This window comes from Saccostrea cucullata, unplaced genomic scaffold (genome assembly GCF_032062105.1).
Source record: "Saccostrea cucullata isolate Sc308-1 unplaced genomic scaffold, CSIRO_AGI_Scuc_v1 ctg456, whole genome shotgun sequence".
Lineage (NCBI taxonomy): Eukaryota > Metazoa > Mollusca > Bivalvia > Ostreida > Ostreidae > Saccostrea > Saccostrea cuccullata.
The window spans coordinates 179,728-196,571 of record NW_026927684.1 but is presented as its reverse complement, the minus strand read 5'-3'; the positions used below and the strand labels follow the sequence as shown (position 1 = coordinate 196,571).

At 34.3% G+C, this 16,844-nt stretch overlaps 1 protein-coding gene across 1 annotated transcript; it reads right to left on the bottom strand.

Moving 5' to 3' along the window:
* Nucleotides 1–447: 447 nt before the first annotated feature.
* Nucleotides 448–14,287, bottom strand: LOC134275206 (kallikrein-11-like). Its single transcript, XM_062757461.1, has 4 exons — nt 13,682–14,287; nt 11,196–11,727; nt 2,281–2,399; nt 448–1,997 (listed from the first exon to the last, which is right to left on the bottom strand). The coding sequence occupies exons 1-4, from the start codon at nt 13,760–13,762 to the stop codon at nt 1,317–1,319; spliced, it is 1,413 nt and encodes a 470-aa protein (XP_062613445.1). The 5' UTR covers nt 13,763–14,287; the 3' UTR covers nt 448–1,316.
* Between the last annotated feature and the right edge of the window lie 2,557 nt (nt 14,288–16,844).

Here is a 16,844-nt window from a genome sequence, read left to right as displayed (position 1 = left end):
ACTTCGTTATCTTCACTCTTTACGTTTGCAATGTGTATCGGTTGCATCCTCTAATAAATCAACAAATGGCCAATATTCCATATACATGTACTGTAATAATTGGATTAGCAATGAAGTTTAACAGTTTTATTAAACATTTATTTTACAGCATTGTTATATGAGAACATTTTTTTACATTGCTCAAGACCTTATACAAGAAATATGACACCTTTAGACACATAGAAATGAAAGAGAAAAACGACAATCTTTCAGTATTCCGCATATTATCTGTTCTTTTATCTTTTAAGGAATGAACTATTTACTAGCTTTAAAACTTAAGACACATTGAAATGACGTTAAAAAAATTTAAATTCTAGTTTACAAGCAAATAACTACCATTTTATTTCGTGGTAATTTTGGGGGGAAAATACACTTTGGAACATAAATATATATTTACTTATTGAAAATTGTAAACGGCCTTGGCCTAGTGAGCATAATTATGGCAGACAATCATTAGCAACCCACAAACCACAGTCATTATCTGCAATCAGCACGGTTCTGTTTCTACACTAGATGTGCAGCCTGAAATATCACCTCCTCATAAACCTGAATGCCAACAAGACAGTTGAGGTTTTTTAAAACAATGTTTGTAGTAGAAAATATATCTTTAGTTATCATTTTCATATAATGAAATATAAAAACCATGTAAGAAATAAACGTGGCAAATAAAGGAATGAATATGCATATGCACAGTTCATATAAATATTTTCCGATAAGCTTAAGTCGTAAAAAATACCATTTTTAAGAAGGTACAAGAATACACAAAAAATGATGATATGCTAAATTGTGAGGAACATTTTTTTTAATCTAACGCCTTTTGTATGAAGTATAAGTATATAGTAAATCTAAACAGTAAACCATAAACTATATAGATTTAATTAACATTTTCTTTTGATAAAATCATTATGAAAGCAAGAATGGTTATATTTAGTATTTCATAAAATGCGCCTTGAGCCTTTCCTTAACAATTTACCGTAAAACTGCAGCCTACTCCCACCTACATCGTTGAAAAATCCCAAACATCGCAAAGGGCAAACAGGTGGTTCATTGCAAAAATATAATTAGTACGCTTACCGAACTTGCGTAATATAATTGCGCAAGTGTTGAGCAAAACATCACCCTTCCTTCGTAAATGATTTAAAACAGTGAAAATTCAACTGAAATAAAACATATCAAAATAAATAACACTGAACTTTAAAGATGTCCTGAGTAAAACAAAATATACAGTCAAGCCCTAAAAATTCATTTTTTTAAAAATATTTACAACAAACAACAAATCAGCTGTTGTTTCTTATGACCCGGTTGATCCAGTTGAGGTAATGAGTAACCTTAGTATATATACCATATTTTCCTTTCTGGCCACAGCCTTCCCCATAACTTGTTACCCCGTAAACAATCCATCGCTCTGTTCCATTCACAATTTTGGGGCATATGAGGGGGCCACCACTGTCCCCTGCGCAAGAGTCAACGCCTCCTTTTTTGAAGCCTGCGCAAATTTGTTTGTCCCCTATATTGTAATCAAAGGCTTTTCGACATTTTTTCTTGCTGACAATTGGCACTTCCGCTTCACGAAGAGCTTCAGAACCTAATAAATGTGTATTTTTCTGCTTTCCCCAACCCACGATGAAACAACTTGTTCCATCAGCAAGTTCATCGGAGGGCTCCGGTAAGCATGCGTATTGAACCATATGACTGATTTTTTCCGGTTTACGAAGTTTTAGAAGAGCTATGTCATTTGTGATTGTTTCGTAATCAAAATTGTTATGAGGAAAATCTTTTTCCAGCTTCATGTCCATTTCATTTTTGTTGTCTACATTTATTTCATGTTCGCCTACACGAACGATAACTCTCCTCTTCCGACCCCGACGCCTGATGCAATGAGCAGCAGTTAAAACCCAACCCGGGGCGATGAGAGTGCCACCGCAGTATTGTTCCTTCCACTTCGTTAGGATAGCGACCTGTCAAAAGATATATATAAATGTAATTATATATATAGCATGTAATTTTTACTTAAAAGATAATTCAATATGAATAGGTTCTGATCTTACAAATTCATATGTAGCCAAAAAAAAAAAAAAACACGAGTCAGATGTGAATTAAAAGATTACAAATAAACCCTTCAGCAATACGTTATTATAAAGTTTATAAAATGGCATAGAAAAAAAAACCCTTCATTAATCGATCTTTTGATATTTTGAATTCTGTTAATGTAGTTCGGAAAAGCATTCCTTTATTCCTAACCTGCCACGGCCAGCTGTGGGGGATGGCTTCTCTCCCCCCGACAATGCGGTATCCTCCCCGAGGCCGAACTCCACAGGTGCCCTGAGTGGTTTCCAACAGAAAAGCTTTCCGATCGCGAGCTAAAAAAACAAAACAAAAATAACCTCAATACCGAATTTACATTTACGCAAGAGATTCACTCGTGTATAAAGTTGAAGCGCGCTTTTGATTAATTTGATAAAATACAAATATTATACATATACATACACGAGGACTGTCCATAAAGTTTATGAACAAATGCTACAATTTTCTTGTATTAACAGTTTACAATAAAAATTTAAAAGAGACCATCACAAGGCCATCTTTAAAAAAAACTGTTTGGTTGCCCTCTCCCGACTGACTGACTAAGCCCAACTCAAAACTTTTTTTACATTCCAGGACACGATTTTTTCCTCTTTATTCCTCTAATCCCATCAGCAAATATGTTAACTTTTTCTACAGAATAAAAATTCCCACATTCTTATCAATAATTTTATCCTGAGTCGGGAAGGCGTAAACAAACATATCATTTGAAATATGGCCTAATTTAAAAAAAAATAGATGTTTGTAAAACACTCATCCCTCTTCCGGAATGAATGCAATTTTTCTAAGTCCAAGGGGCATAACTCTGTCCAAACTGCTCGGATCGTATTCCAGAACAGAACGTGACCTAGATATTCTTATGATAAATCTGTATACCAAATTTCATTTCAATATGAGCAACCACTGCAAAGAAAATGAAGGGAAACTGCAAATAATTGGAATTTTCTAGGTCCAAGAGGCTTAACTCTATCCAAATGACTCGATTGTACCCAAAACATAACTTCACCTAAATACATGTATTTTTTAAAGATTAATTTCTATATCAAATTTCATTTCAATATGTGCAATATATATTTGAAAACGATGTGCATGTAATACCCGATTTTCTTCCCCCTCTCTATAATATTAGGGAAACAAGGGCACCGCGAGGCAATCGCAACTTCTCGGGCCTTTCCGACTATAGCGAAAAAACGACCTCGAATGTATATGGTAGACGCCATGACAACCCTCTCTTTTCACGATCATTGAAATAAATGCATGGAGACCTTTTATCTGTGGAATATTGAGTTTAACTTTATTCAATGTAATGATATTACCTAAAATATACTATAGAAGGGACTTCTAACTCCGTCTATCATATATTTGAATAAACAGGAAATGTATAAATTTTTAACATCCGGTGATGTTAATACATTCGAGGTTGTTTTTCCGACCTCTGACGGAAAGACCCGAGTTGATGCGATTGACCGCGAGGCGGAACATCCGATTGCAAATACATGTAGCATATCGATCCCGATGCATATTAGGTAACTTTCGTTTTGTACAGCGCTAACTCACAAACTAACACACACGATTGCGCTACTATATCACCTACAACTCCATTGCGAAGGGATAAATATAAGTTACTATTATAGTGCTACTTAAAACAAACGTGTGCCTGAAAATTGTGACCTTTAAGGACAGACAGAGTGATCCCCCATGATCTGCAGGCGACGTAAAATCCATACTGTCCTTGAAGGTATAATCACGACTTTGATATGATATGTGTACCTTTGCAAATTACTTGAAATCACTAATTTGAAATTTACGGTGCTTTTTGATTTCTATTTCTGTTCTCCCTAGATATTATAACTTGAGAAACGACCATGCAAGATTTTTTTAACGACATTATCAAACGTTATTAGAAGATATAAAGTAGGTGCGCTCAATGGGAGGTCTCCTTCACTGTATAAACATGGCGGCCCTTGTGTTGTCTAACGCTAGATTGAAATTCCAAGGTTAATGATTGTATAAAATCGATAGTAATTTACAGCAAGTCCACGAAAGTGACAGAATCAAAGAGATGAGACTTAATAAAAGAACTAGATTTTTTTTTCGTCCTCTTGCTGGCTTTGTTTGGATATATAAAGTAAATCGAGATTTAATAACATTCATTCACTTCGAAAGAAAAGTGCAAAATAACACATTAAAACTGAACGTTCTCATTGAGATTTACAACAAAGTGATGCAGGGACTCATTCAGTTAAGGAACAGGTGTTTGTTCTTGCCCTGGCAGATTTACGAACAGCCACTAAAATAACTTAACGTCAATTATATTGTTCTTCAAAATGCTTTCCCATTTATTTCCCCTCCAAATAACACTCTTTTTTATTGTCACGTATAGATAGCTTTAGTAATCTAAAACGAACAAAGGCATGGAAAAGAGGTAGAGATTATGACAGTGTGTGTATTTATGTTGCCTCTCGCTATTCCAAAAATGATATTAGCAATTCTTTCTACGAGAAATATTACTAATCAAGGCCATCTTTATGACCTTGACTTTGCAATGTACTTTACGTAAAAGCTAATTGCATTGTCAAGAGGAATTATCGAATTAAGCATTGATTCGACCTTCTGTTCAGTTTCTAGGGAGGCACATACCACAATAGGCAGCATTGTATATCCTTCCTGATCTCGATTAACCTATAGCACGGGAACCTAGGATTACAGCTGACACTAGCAGAACCTTATGGATTTGTTTTAAGGAATAACAAGATTAAGGCGACCGTATACGTAGAAGACAATCTTATTTAGTTTGGTTGAATGTTTTAATGATCGTGAAATTGTGTAAAATAGCGGCTAGACAATGCCACTTTTTGGCATTGTACTTTGTAGATACATAGATAGCACATGACTCAAAATGCTTGGTTTTGGTTTTTGGCCGAATTTTAATTTCCCAGATCTGGCAAATCTATTACATGACCATTTTAAATGCATTACCAACTTTTTAAAACCATTTCTTATTTTAGAAATAGAGAAACGACTTGACAGTTAAACATCGAATACAAAAATTTTAATTCTAGATGATTTATGAGTGATCCCGAGTGCACAGAGCTTAAAAGAGCTACGGAATTCAAGTGCATACCTTGAAAATTTTGTAAAGCGAATCAGTATTTTGAATTTAAACAATCTTAAAACTGAAAGAGATATATTTTAAATGATGTAAAAAAATCAATCGGCCTAATTTACCAAAAAAATGAAATTATCCTTAAAGATCAGGATGCCAATATTAATGGGGGACCTATAACGGTTAAATTTTGAACAGGTCGTCGGCAGTCAGTACTTCGATAAACGACCATAATCTAGATCTACAGGATCATTGAACTGTGTGTAGTACCAACGTCTGATTCTTCAGATTCAGACAATGACTTTTCCAATGACTTTTATTTCTTTGTCGTATCATCTTCAGCCCTTTTACATCGGTGACGGCATCGGTACTTTTGTTAACAACATTCCTTAGTGCTGCGTGTCCCCACACAGGGTGTCTCGATCAATAAAATAAATCGAACCTATCTGTGAATATCAATTATTTTATCGAAAGAAATTGTTTTAGAGATTAAGTGTCTATTGAAAAAGACCCCTTCAGCTGCAGGTATCGCCAATTCTTTAACACCATAACAACCTGTAATAGTTTACTACAATAGACACTCGTCTACAAATTTATTACTCTGTTTAACAATACCTTAAGCAAATTATGAAATTCAGCATTTCATTATCCGAGAAATCGATTTCCGTGGGTACAAAAATGTCACCTTTTTTCCCATAGGACAAAAATGTATAAAATATAACTTTTAAAATAGATCCATCTTGAAATGAATATTTTACGATTGTAATTGCCAGGAGGATATGAATTTATGAATGATTAATGTATCACTGAAAGATCCCTGCGCCGCAATACGCTCCCATACGCTAGACCAGTAGGTAAGAACTCTGCACCACAATTAGGGCTGTATCAATATATCAATATATCGATACGTATCGATATTCAAGGAGCATATGGTATCGAAAAATAACTTCCAATACGTATCGGGCAGACATTTTTCTTCTAATTCTGTGAAAAAAGATGGGAATTTTAATCACTAAACATTAAATTTAACTTTTTTAAAATTGAAACTGACCAAAAAATTATAATCATTAAGGACATAGCACAAGTTATATGATTATTAAAAAATACATAGATAATTTTATTTTAATATGCTGATTTTTCAGTCATTTAAAGTTTTAATTTGAAGTGTTATTTGTAGTAGCATTGAGGCTAGAACTTTGAAATAGATTATAAAACATTTAGTTTTTATGAAATTCATGCATTAAATGACTTTATAAGACTATTTTGATGGACTTGTTTAAGAATCCAATATATCGCATATCGCTTTAAAAAATATTGTATCGTATCGTATCGAAATTTTTTGCTCAATACACAGCCCTAGCCACAATACGCTCTCATACGCCAGACCAGTAGGTGAGATCCCTGCGCCACAATACGCTCGGGGACCGTATGCCAATATAGGTCATAGTACATTCGGCCGTCTTCTTTAAAAGAGTAAAACTTACGTACTACATGTATGCTAACCTTACGCGCCAAAGTAAAAATTAATATGAAAGAAAGGTTATAATGCCATTACTAAAGACGATACAAGTTTGTTACCACTCCAAAGCGCCAGATCCTACTTATGATGTTTCCAAGGGTCAATTTTTTGCCATGCAATTCACACTTTGTACTGTGTTATAATGAAAAGACGACTAAAATATACTTTCAGATTCAAAGAATTTAATGTATGAGTCTGTCCAGACGATTATCTTATCGAAAAAAGTAACTGCTTCGACGCGAAGCTGTTAAGTTTACTGAACCCATTTCGGGGTAGTCATGGTAGTGAGAGAGGTGGAACTTCATCTGGAAGCGAGTATAAAACTTACTGTGTAGGTAGCACAATAAGAAAAGAATATTCGGTTGCCCGCCTTAATATGCAGTGATGAGCGCAATAGTGATTCGCAGAGTAAGACTGGTAATGTACTAGTATTTGCTTCTCTTCGAAAAGGGTTCACTCATTGGAAGAGCTGCATATTTGATGCTTCTTGCCTGAAGGCAGTATGGGGAATTTTTTCAGATTCTACTGAGAAAGGGCTATAATATTGTCTGAAAGATCGGTCTCCAGACCACGCCTGGAATTCGAACTCACAGCACAAGCATTTATTCCTCACTTAGGGACTCTTCAACGATGCAAACCTTTTTTTATATAGAAAACTTTGAATGATAAACCTTTGATCAATGGGTATAACTTGTATTTATAACCATAACCGTGCACTGATTATCTGTAAAGTTAACAAATTTATTCTTATGAGCTTGACCTGGACAGATTTGAAAGCAAGTAGGTATAGAAAGGTTTTCCGTTAAAAAAATTCAGTTTTCATTTTACTAATATCGAGCTAAAATGACAATGACAAAGTCAAAACCTATAGTAGTACCTCGTCTTGATTTATCCGTGTGTGAAGCTCGAAGCTAAACAACAGTTTATCGGATATTTTGACATATACAGACTGACGGACAGACAACACAAATCAAGCCAAACAAAGTTTGGTTATCATTAATTACATGTATATTAGTGCAAAAATTCCATTGCCGAGAAAATCCGACACAACCTCATTTTACTTGAAAACTGTTGCTCTAATTTATGAAATTTACTTCGTACAACTTGATATATTTTACAAAGATTTATACACATGTAGCTATGATAAACGGAAGCAAATTTCGCTAGTGTTGAAGAAGGGTTTCTAGTCTAAATCTGTCCGATCGTGAGTTATGTTCCTTGCGTATAAAGGCATCTGACAGACAAGTTCATCCCCAATATAAATGTTCATTCCAATAAAACCTGAATTTGTGCTGGCACTATATATATAGTATTATAGCGTACGGATACTTTGTAGCTATTACATTAAAGTTGTACGGAATAAGCGGTAAAAGAGTGCCACACAAATTAGGTCAAGTGGGTTTATAAGAACCACGTGATATTACACGGACAGACCCACTGACACATGTTTATATGAACAGTGTCTGACATGAATTTGTATACATATAGAACGAGCCAGGAATTCAGCATCTATTGAGATTGGCTTACGATAAGTGAACGCGTTTGAATGTATATATATTAAAATGAGTATGGTGTCATTGGACTTTTTTCCAGATATATCCGTAATGTGTAAAAGTAATCTTGTACTCTGTATTGTAACATAACGCAGGCCCAACCTTTCAGACATTAACAGGCTCTCTGAGGTTATAACCCTCACCTGGATACCTCTGTGTAAATCATTAATTAAAAATGTTTCCGCTGCACAGACAGGTGAAAGAACCTAGGTATTTTTGACAAAGTACTTTATGATTTACCCATTCCAATTACTTTACGTAATTTACTAGGTACATCTGTACATTTAGTGTAATAAACATATACCCCGGTATTTGGCATTCCATGTATATCTGCTCTGATACATATAATATAAAAGTGAAGCAACAATTATTGTTTGCGTAGAGTACACCGAATCCGGAGATTTAATTTACGTTCCCCATGAATGTCGATAGAAATGCTAAAATGCATATATATCTTCCATGCAATAATTTTATAAGGATTTTTTTTATCAACAAATCACAATTGAAAGCATTGAAAATCCCAAGTATTCTGAATCGGAGAACACTCTTGTCAGTGGTAATTATACTTTATTAATCGATTGCTAATCGACATGATATATCTTTTTGGCCGGGGAATATAATGACAATCATAAATGTCAAAACTGCTTCTTTTATTTTTGGATATAAATTCAATTTTCCACATAAACAGAAACTGGTATCACGACATTTTCCGAAGAAGTGTACTTAATGGAAACAATTAAATCATTCCTTAAGCTTATTTATTTAACATTTCGTGTTACTGCTGCTTGTCAGAAGATAACCTATTGTTCTAGCCTCAAGGTCCAAATCTGTAAGGACTGCTGAATTTGTTTTTCCTTATACAGTACAATAACTTATTTTGAGTCATTTATGGATGTAAGTGAATTTAACGGAAGTTAGGCAGTAAATTTCTTAGAGCTGACCATCTTTTTTTAGCTCTACTGGTCAGAGACCAGAAGAGCTTATGCGATAGTAAGGTGTCCGTCGTCCGTCCGTCTGTCTGTCTGTCCGTCTGTACTTTTTCAAAACGCTACTCCTCCTACAGTTTTGGTCTGATTTCAATATTACTTGGCACACAAGAAGAATACACTAAGCCATCGGTTTTTGATTTCGGTGAAAGGTGTTGCCATGGTTACTAAAAATAGAATTTTCTTTGAAATTCTTTTAAAATGCTTCTCCTCCTACAGTTTTGGTCTGATTTCAGTATTACTTGGCACACAAGTAGAATACACTAAGATACATAAAATAGTGCATCGGTTTTTGATTTCGGTGAATGGTGTTGCCATCGTTACTAAAAATAGAATTTTCTTTGAAATTCCTTTAAAACGCTACTCCTCCTACAGGTTTGGTCTGATTTCAATATTACTTGGCACACAAGTAGACTACACTAAGACACATAAAATAGTGCATCGGTTTTTGATTTCAATAAACGCTGTTGCCATGGTTACTGAAAATAGAATTTTCTTTGAAATTCTTTTAAAACGCTACTCCTCCTACAGTTTTGGTCTGATTTCAATATTACTTGGTACACAAGTAGACTACACTTAGATACATAAAATAGTGCATCGGTTTTTGATTTCGGTGAACGGTGTTGCCATGGTTACTAAAAATAGAATTTTCTTTGAAATTTCTTGAAAAAGCTACTCCTCCTACAGTTTTGATTTGATTTCAATATTACTTGGCACACAAGTAGACTACACTAAGGTACATAAAATAGTGCATTGGATTTTAATTTCGATGAACGATGTTGCCATGGGTACTCAAAATTGAATTTTCTTTGAAATTCCTTTAAAACGCTAGTCATCCTACAGTTTTGGTCTGATGGCAATGGCTTCTTTTCTCATCCTTTGTTATAAGTACAAACCAGTAGAGCTACAGTCTCGACAGAGACTTCTGGTTGCATATTTACTCTAATAATTTCTCTTATTTTCTCCATTTCTTTTTATGGAAAGAATACTAGTATGTAGATAATTAATTTATTTCCAAACTTTAAAATTGAACCAGATTGCGTGTATACTCACATTAATATATATACAAAGCAAATAATACCAAGTATATGTGTTGCCAATGAAAGGATCAACGGCTCTTCAACCCAACATGTGAGAGCATCACTTCATTAATCGTTCTATTGTCACTGACAGAACAGTTGCAGTTTTCATGTAAAGCGAAGTAACGAAAGCACAAATTGTATCAAATGAAATATATGCTCTCTCTGTCTTTCATATTAATCTTTGCTCTTCAGGCTAACGGAATAATGGGTTCTAAGAGACACATCTTTAATTATTTAGAGACAATTTCATGTGACTTTGAATGTATCGAATAAGACTAAGTCGTAAATGACTGTGCTATCCTCCTGGTACAATATATTCCGTACGTGATTTATAAAATGTCATATATTATTAATAATCTGGAACTGTGGGACTGAGAAACACGTGATCAGGGGCATCAGTGTTCACCCCTCCCCCATTTTATACTTCTTGAGCGTCTTTATTACTCTATAATGTTGTTTTAATATTTTATTCAATATATACATGTATGTTATTATTTTATACTGATGGGCGGCGCTGTCTAAAGTTACATTCTGAATTTAAAAAAATACGAATTTAGAACAATCTTGATATTTGTAATTAAGATTTTTAAATTTAAGACAGACATATTAACTTCATTAGAGGGTGGGTAATACTGGCGTCGACTAAATGATTATCGGAAATTGTGAAATAAGCGTAAAGAGGACTCTATGAAAATTAACTAAATTCTGAAAAAAGTGCAAAAAGATAAAGAGCGTCCATTTAATAGCCACCAAATTGATTTAGGTTAGTGATAAGACCGCAGTTAATTTGATATCATTAAAATTCCCGACATGCAATTGATCTCTTACCCGACTCCCGAGGTGATAGTTCACTGACTGAAGGCGAGTGTGTGTCTGGTTCAAAAGTGTTAAATGTGTATTTTTTACCACAGACTGTCCCCGCTAAACGACACTTCCGCTCCTCCTGTATGTAACTGTTACCACAAATTTTGTGTTCTTTACACTTGCGAAATCTCCTTTTGCGACAGGAGCGAGTGCAATGCCCCCATTGCGACCATCCATCATACAGTAAATCGTATAAAAGTTCCTCTATTAACCTGTTTCCACGGCGGAATCCTATCACTTTATAAGATAATGTGGAGCATCTTCCTTTCCGTCTTTTGCAATTTTGCTTTTCCTTGAGAACGCTAGTCCCGCAGTTTTCTGGCTGGTTGCATCGTCTTACTCGCGTCTGCTCACACTTCCGGTTGCAACGCGTCCAATCTGACCACTTCGTGTAGTACTCACACAGAATCCTATTTTCATGGTCTTTTGAAAGTATTCCTGTTTTTGAGGAAAGGCCGTGTGTCGAATTTCTTGATTCTAATTTTCTACTCTTTTTCTGTAAAGAAAAATTCAAATATATTCTTTTGCTGGATCATTGTCATAAACATCGTTACAACCATCTTAAATTTAACTTAAGCGCACTAATGTTTTGATATTAATATTGCCTGATTTAAATTCATAATATTAATTCAAAGTTCGGTATATATGTATATCTCTTTCATTATTTTTCAAATCGGGTGTATACAGATTTGCATAAATAACGCGCAACACATGATGAACACTTTTATGGAAAAGAAAAGGTTTTAATATTTTAATTTATTGTATAGATGTTTTTATTCATAATATAATTTATTGTAATTTTCACACCTTACATTTAATTTTGATTCAAGGAAAATAATAAAAAAAAAAATTACGAGACAATTAGTCGATGACAATAAAATGGATGCCAGCGCGAATAAAACGTGATTTGCTTTAATCTCACACTTTTCAAAAACTTTCCTAAGTGTGTTGTCTAAATTAGAAATAATACAAACAAGTTCCCAGATTTATTGGGGCCAAATAGTAAAATCAACCCCCTTAAGTCTAAGGTTTGTGAAAGAATGCTCAAAGTCAAATGTAGCATACTTTGGTGACACATAGAAGCTCTCTAACAAAGATTTGTAAAGAGGGATTTAGAGTGACTTTCCACCTTAACAGAAAATAATTACCTTCATTTTCTTTCCTTGTACCTTTAACTTAAGGGTATGAATGTATGAATCGCACGGACTTAAACACTCTCAGGGTAAAAATTAGATTATTTGACGATATCACCTCGGGTTCGTTTAGGGCAGGGCAATCACACAAATCTGTAGATTGAAGGGTCCTATATACACTGGCGGAACATAAGAATAAACTGATACTAAAAGATGCTGCCTTTCTGTTGGGGTATTTAATATATTGGCGATTTAGGGTAATGCTAAATGCTTGCTTTTATCCGTTAGATTGGGTTACTGTAATAATGAACGTGGCGTTACCCGTTAAAATATGTTGCCCCAAGGGTAGATCTCTTATCCCATTCTGATGTCAAAGATTTCTCATCCATAGCTTTGTGAGAAAAGCCGCGCCGCAAAAACAGGTGTCCCGATATCTATTGTATCAATCTTATACAAATGCTTTCTCCTAGATTTTCTGTTAAAAATTTATATATGACCGATTTTCTGTAGAAATGCCACCAACTGCATGAAACAAATGCTAAAAGTAAACACTTTTTTGAAGGTAATCATTACAAAGTCGACCTTCAACTGTATTCCAGAAACGACTTCTTGAAACAGCCGTATTTCCTAAACGAATTTCCTCGTCTGGAGAACACCTGAGGTGGCTTGGTAAACACTCAGGGGCCTGTACAACGTTTATATCAGACGTACACATGCTTGTTTATATTAATATGCTGTCTGTTTGTTCACCAAAGTATCAATGAAGACCGAGGATTCCACTTTTTAACTCTGAAATTTATTTCTTGTTGCACTTACTTTGCCTGCTCTAGTTATGTCTCTTTGAATTGTGTCGGATAAACAGAGACATCCATTCTGCTTTTGTTTTTTGAATACTTAGCGCAGAGAAAAGAGAACAAAATTATGCCAAACTTGTGTCATGTTAAGATTTCCCCAAAGCCATTACTTATTTAACTCATCCTGATGCCCATCCTTGTACGAAGGGAAAACAGAGATTGTGTAGACAAAATAATAAAAATAGAAAAGAATTACTCGAATTAGAAAAAAGATAAACGCTGCTTTCAGCATGCATTATTTAACAAGGGTCATTGCAAGCGGAAATAAGGCTTCGAATGGTACTGCAAGCGTGTTACTTTTCATCCTAATTTAATTTACTACGTTTAGAATTGAAAGCATTATTGCAATTTATTGCTTAGTTCATTTTTTACTATCCTGGTCATTGTGTTCACTCTGTTGTGAAAAATTGAAGAAAACAGCTATAACATGTAGTTATTTATATAAAATAAAATTAAAACATACCTTTTTCCCGTTCACCATTGACAATTCCGACGTGAAAACAACAATCATAAAAACTATAGAGACAGAGAGGATCCTGGTCATTTTCACGCTATATCAACAAATATGTTCAAAGAAGTCTAAGAAATGGAATTTTCAGTCAAAGTCGTACACATCCTGATTAATATTCAAAACCTGAATTACTTTAATATAGAAACAAGCATAGAGGGAGTTTTCTCTGAGCGAGTAACCAATATAACTATCCTGCAGGTCTAAATTTTCATAAAGTGCGCCGTGCCAGCACGTGCGTCGCACGCCGACCATGTGACGTCGTCAGTTCAAACTTCTACAGTTGTTATAAAAAGCCCATTCACACCGAAGAACATGCCAGATGGAAATAATTTTTTTTCTCACTCTTCATGATGATAGCTTGACTTGGTTCCATACTAATAATTATGATATATCACAAACATTCCCAAATTAACTTCATCCGGAATTCAATACAAAAATATTTGCTATATGTTCTCTCGGGCTTTGACATTAATAATAAACGCTGCACAATTTTTCGGCACGCTAAGAAGCTGTTGGTTGTTTACGTTATAGCAGAAGACAAGAAGTCTTCTTTACTCTGCGTCTGATAAGTGTCTTCAATGAGTGTTCCGCGTTATGCCGCCCCTGGCTGGACAGTACCGATGGAGGTGTGTCCACCTGCTGAACTGAGCGACTCAGGCGCGCAAAAAGTCGCCGGGTATACAGAAAAATTCACCTGCGAATGATTTTCACATCAATATGACACTCGCATTGCTAACTTTAAATTTGTCAATAAGTTCTCCTTCAGGAGATAACCAGTCATTTGATGTGTACGAATAATCAGGCTTTATCCATGAAAATTTAATTGAAATAGTGATATATTTCTCTAGGCTATATTATGTGATACTCGGATGTATTTATAAAAAAATAATCGCTTTTGCAGGGTGTCAAAGTTTAATACAATAACACAGATTATTCCACAAGGTGTCAGTCCCTATCATTGTAATACATGAAAGTATTTTGTAGGCTGGATGTGGAAGAGAAATATAATCATTGGTAGAATGGTAACAATGTATAATAGGAATAATGTAGGTCATGCATGTCTAGATGCTGATTTTAAGCGATATCAATTTTCTTTAAATTTAATTTACGAATTACATGTATTAGATATAACTTTTGAAAACATATCTATTCTTATTTTAAAATTACGTACTCTCGAACATACGTACCTCATAAAAATTGTATTGTGCTCAGAAAGGTGTTTTTAAATGAATTAAAGCATAAGTAAAACTTTGATATCTATTAAAAAAATCACAATTTACTGAAAATTCGTTCACCCTTATTTAACAATCTTTAAAAATATTTCTTTGGAGTATACATGCAGATACCGGTATGCACCCTTTATAACCATCAATAAGCTTGTCTCTATTTTGGGATTGTCCCAATTAAGAAACATCAACAGGACGTTAAATGGTTGTTCGGTTAAGTAGTTTAAATTTTCAAATTGAAAAAGGAAATCTCTTGATTAACACTAAATTTAGATCAGGAAAAATGTTGAAGATCAGCAATTATGTTTTTGTTATTCGGTTAAGAGGTTTGCATTAAATTTAAATGGGAAACCAGATTTAACCTTAAAACTTTTGTAAAATCTCCATATTTACAAAGTGCTACAAGAGAACAAGATGGGTGGGATTTTGATTTATACAGGCTCCCAAATGCTACTAAACACTGATGTTCACAAAAAGAAACTGAATATTGAAACACAAGTAAATTGTATTTATATAACAGAATTCATAAAGGAAGCCATAAACAGGCCCCTATCTCTTGTTCTTCGCTTAAATGAGAAGTGTTGATACTTCATATGCCAAAACTGTTCAACAGTTGATGAAAGGTCGCAAAGTTCGATAACATTTCTAATATTTATGGGAGCCTGGGGTAAGATATTTCCTTTTGTTTAGTGTAGGTCAATCTTCGTGCATTCTTGTTACATATAAGCAATTATCATCTCAGTTTAGCAAATATCTATATAAAATAAAACCCCACCGTATCATAGATCGTCTACGAAAATAACATGTCTGATCACAGCCGGATTATAAAGCTGGGCAATAAATGTCCTGTTATTTCAGGAAGATTCGTAGACTCGTTGTCACGACACTCAGCCAACGACAGATTTAGTTTCAAAGCTTGTTCAGAAGACTGCAAGGATTCCTTTACAACTGTATTCGATTATCATACTCCAAAGTCATGAACTACTTTGATAAAGTTATATCAACTTTATATGCTAGCGCACGTGTTGAATTAAATCTAGTTTCTTAAAGTTGGATATTATGTTAAATATTGGCGCTTTTATCAAATTAATTTACATGATCTAAGACTTAATTGATTTAAATTCAAGTGTTGAAAATTAAATGATATCGAAGGGTGAAAAGACGAATACAATTTTAAAGATAAAAAAAGACCATAAGTTTTTTTGTCTGCAGTGCAAGTAATTAACACAAACACAAACAAACCTTTTTTCAGAAATCAGCAATATTTCTCATATATTTACATTTAAATTGGTAACTTGAATAATGTTTACCATGTACAGTGGGAAAATTTTATAAGATTTTGTCATAAGGTTAAAAATATGTGCAAAATTTTGTATGGAATTATATAGAAAGCAAGGCCAATCTCATATCTAAGCACCGAGGAAAACCTACGATTTCTTTATATTTCAGGGATCTATTATTTTTGTCATTTCAAATCAAAATTAGTCGAAAATATATATCAATCCATGCATCAATTTTTTGTTTGTGTTAATTTCCCTTAATGCAAACCTAATTGAATAGGTACATGTATAGGCAAACAAATACAAGGGCACCGAAAAGGAGAACATTCCCTCGATAAGATCAAGAGCGCATGCAACATCGATCCCGATCCAAATCATCTGTCCAAATTACGTCATTTCCGTTTCGCGCAAGGACAAACTGACGCAGACGCGTGTTACAATATCCGCTCCAATTCCATTGCGAGGGTATAACAACACTACTACCGGTATTTTAGCGAAATTCAACGCAGTGCAGAAAATGTGTTTTACATGTAAACAGTTTACTATAAAGAATGCATCTGTCCTGTTTTCTTTCGATATTTTAACAACTTAATATCATTGGGGTTTTTT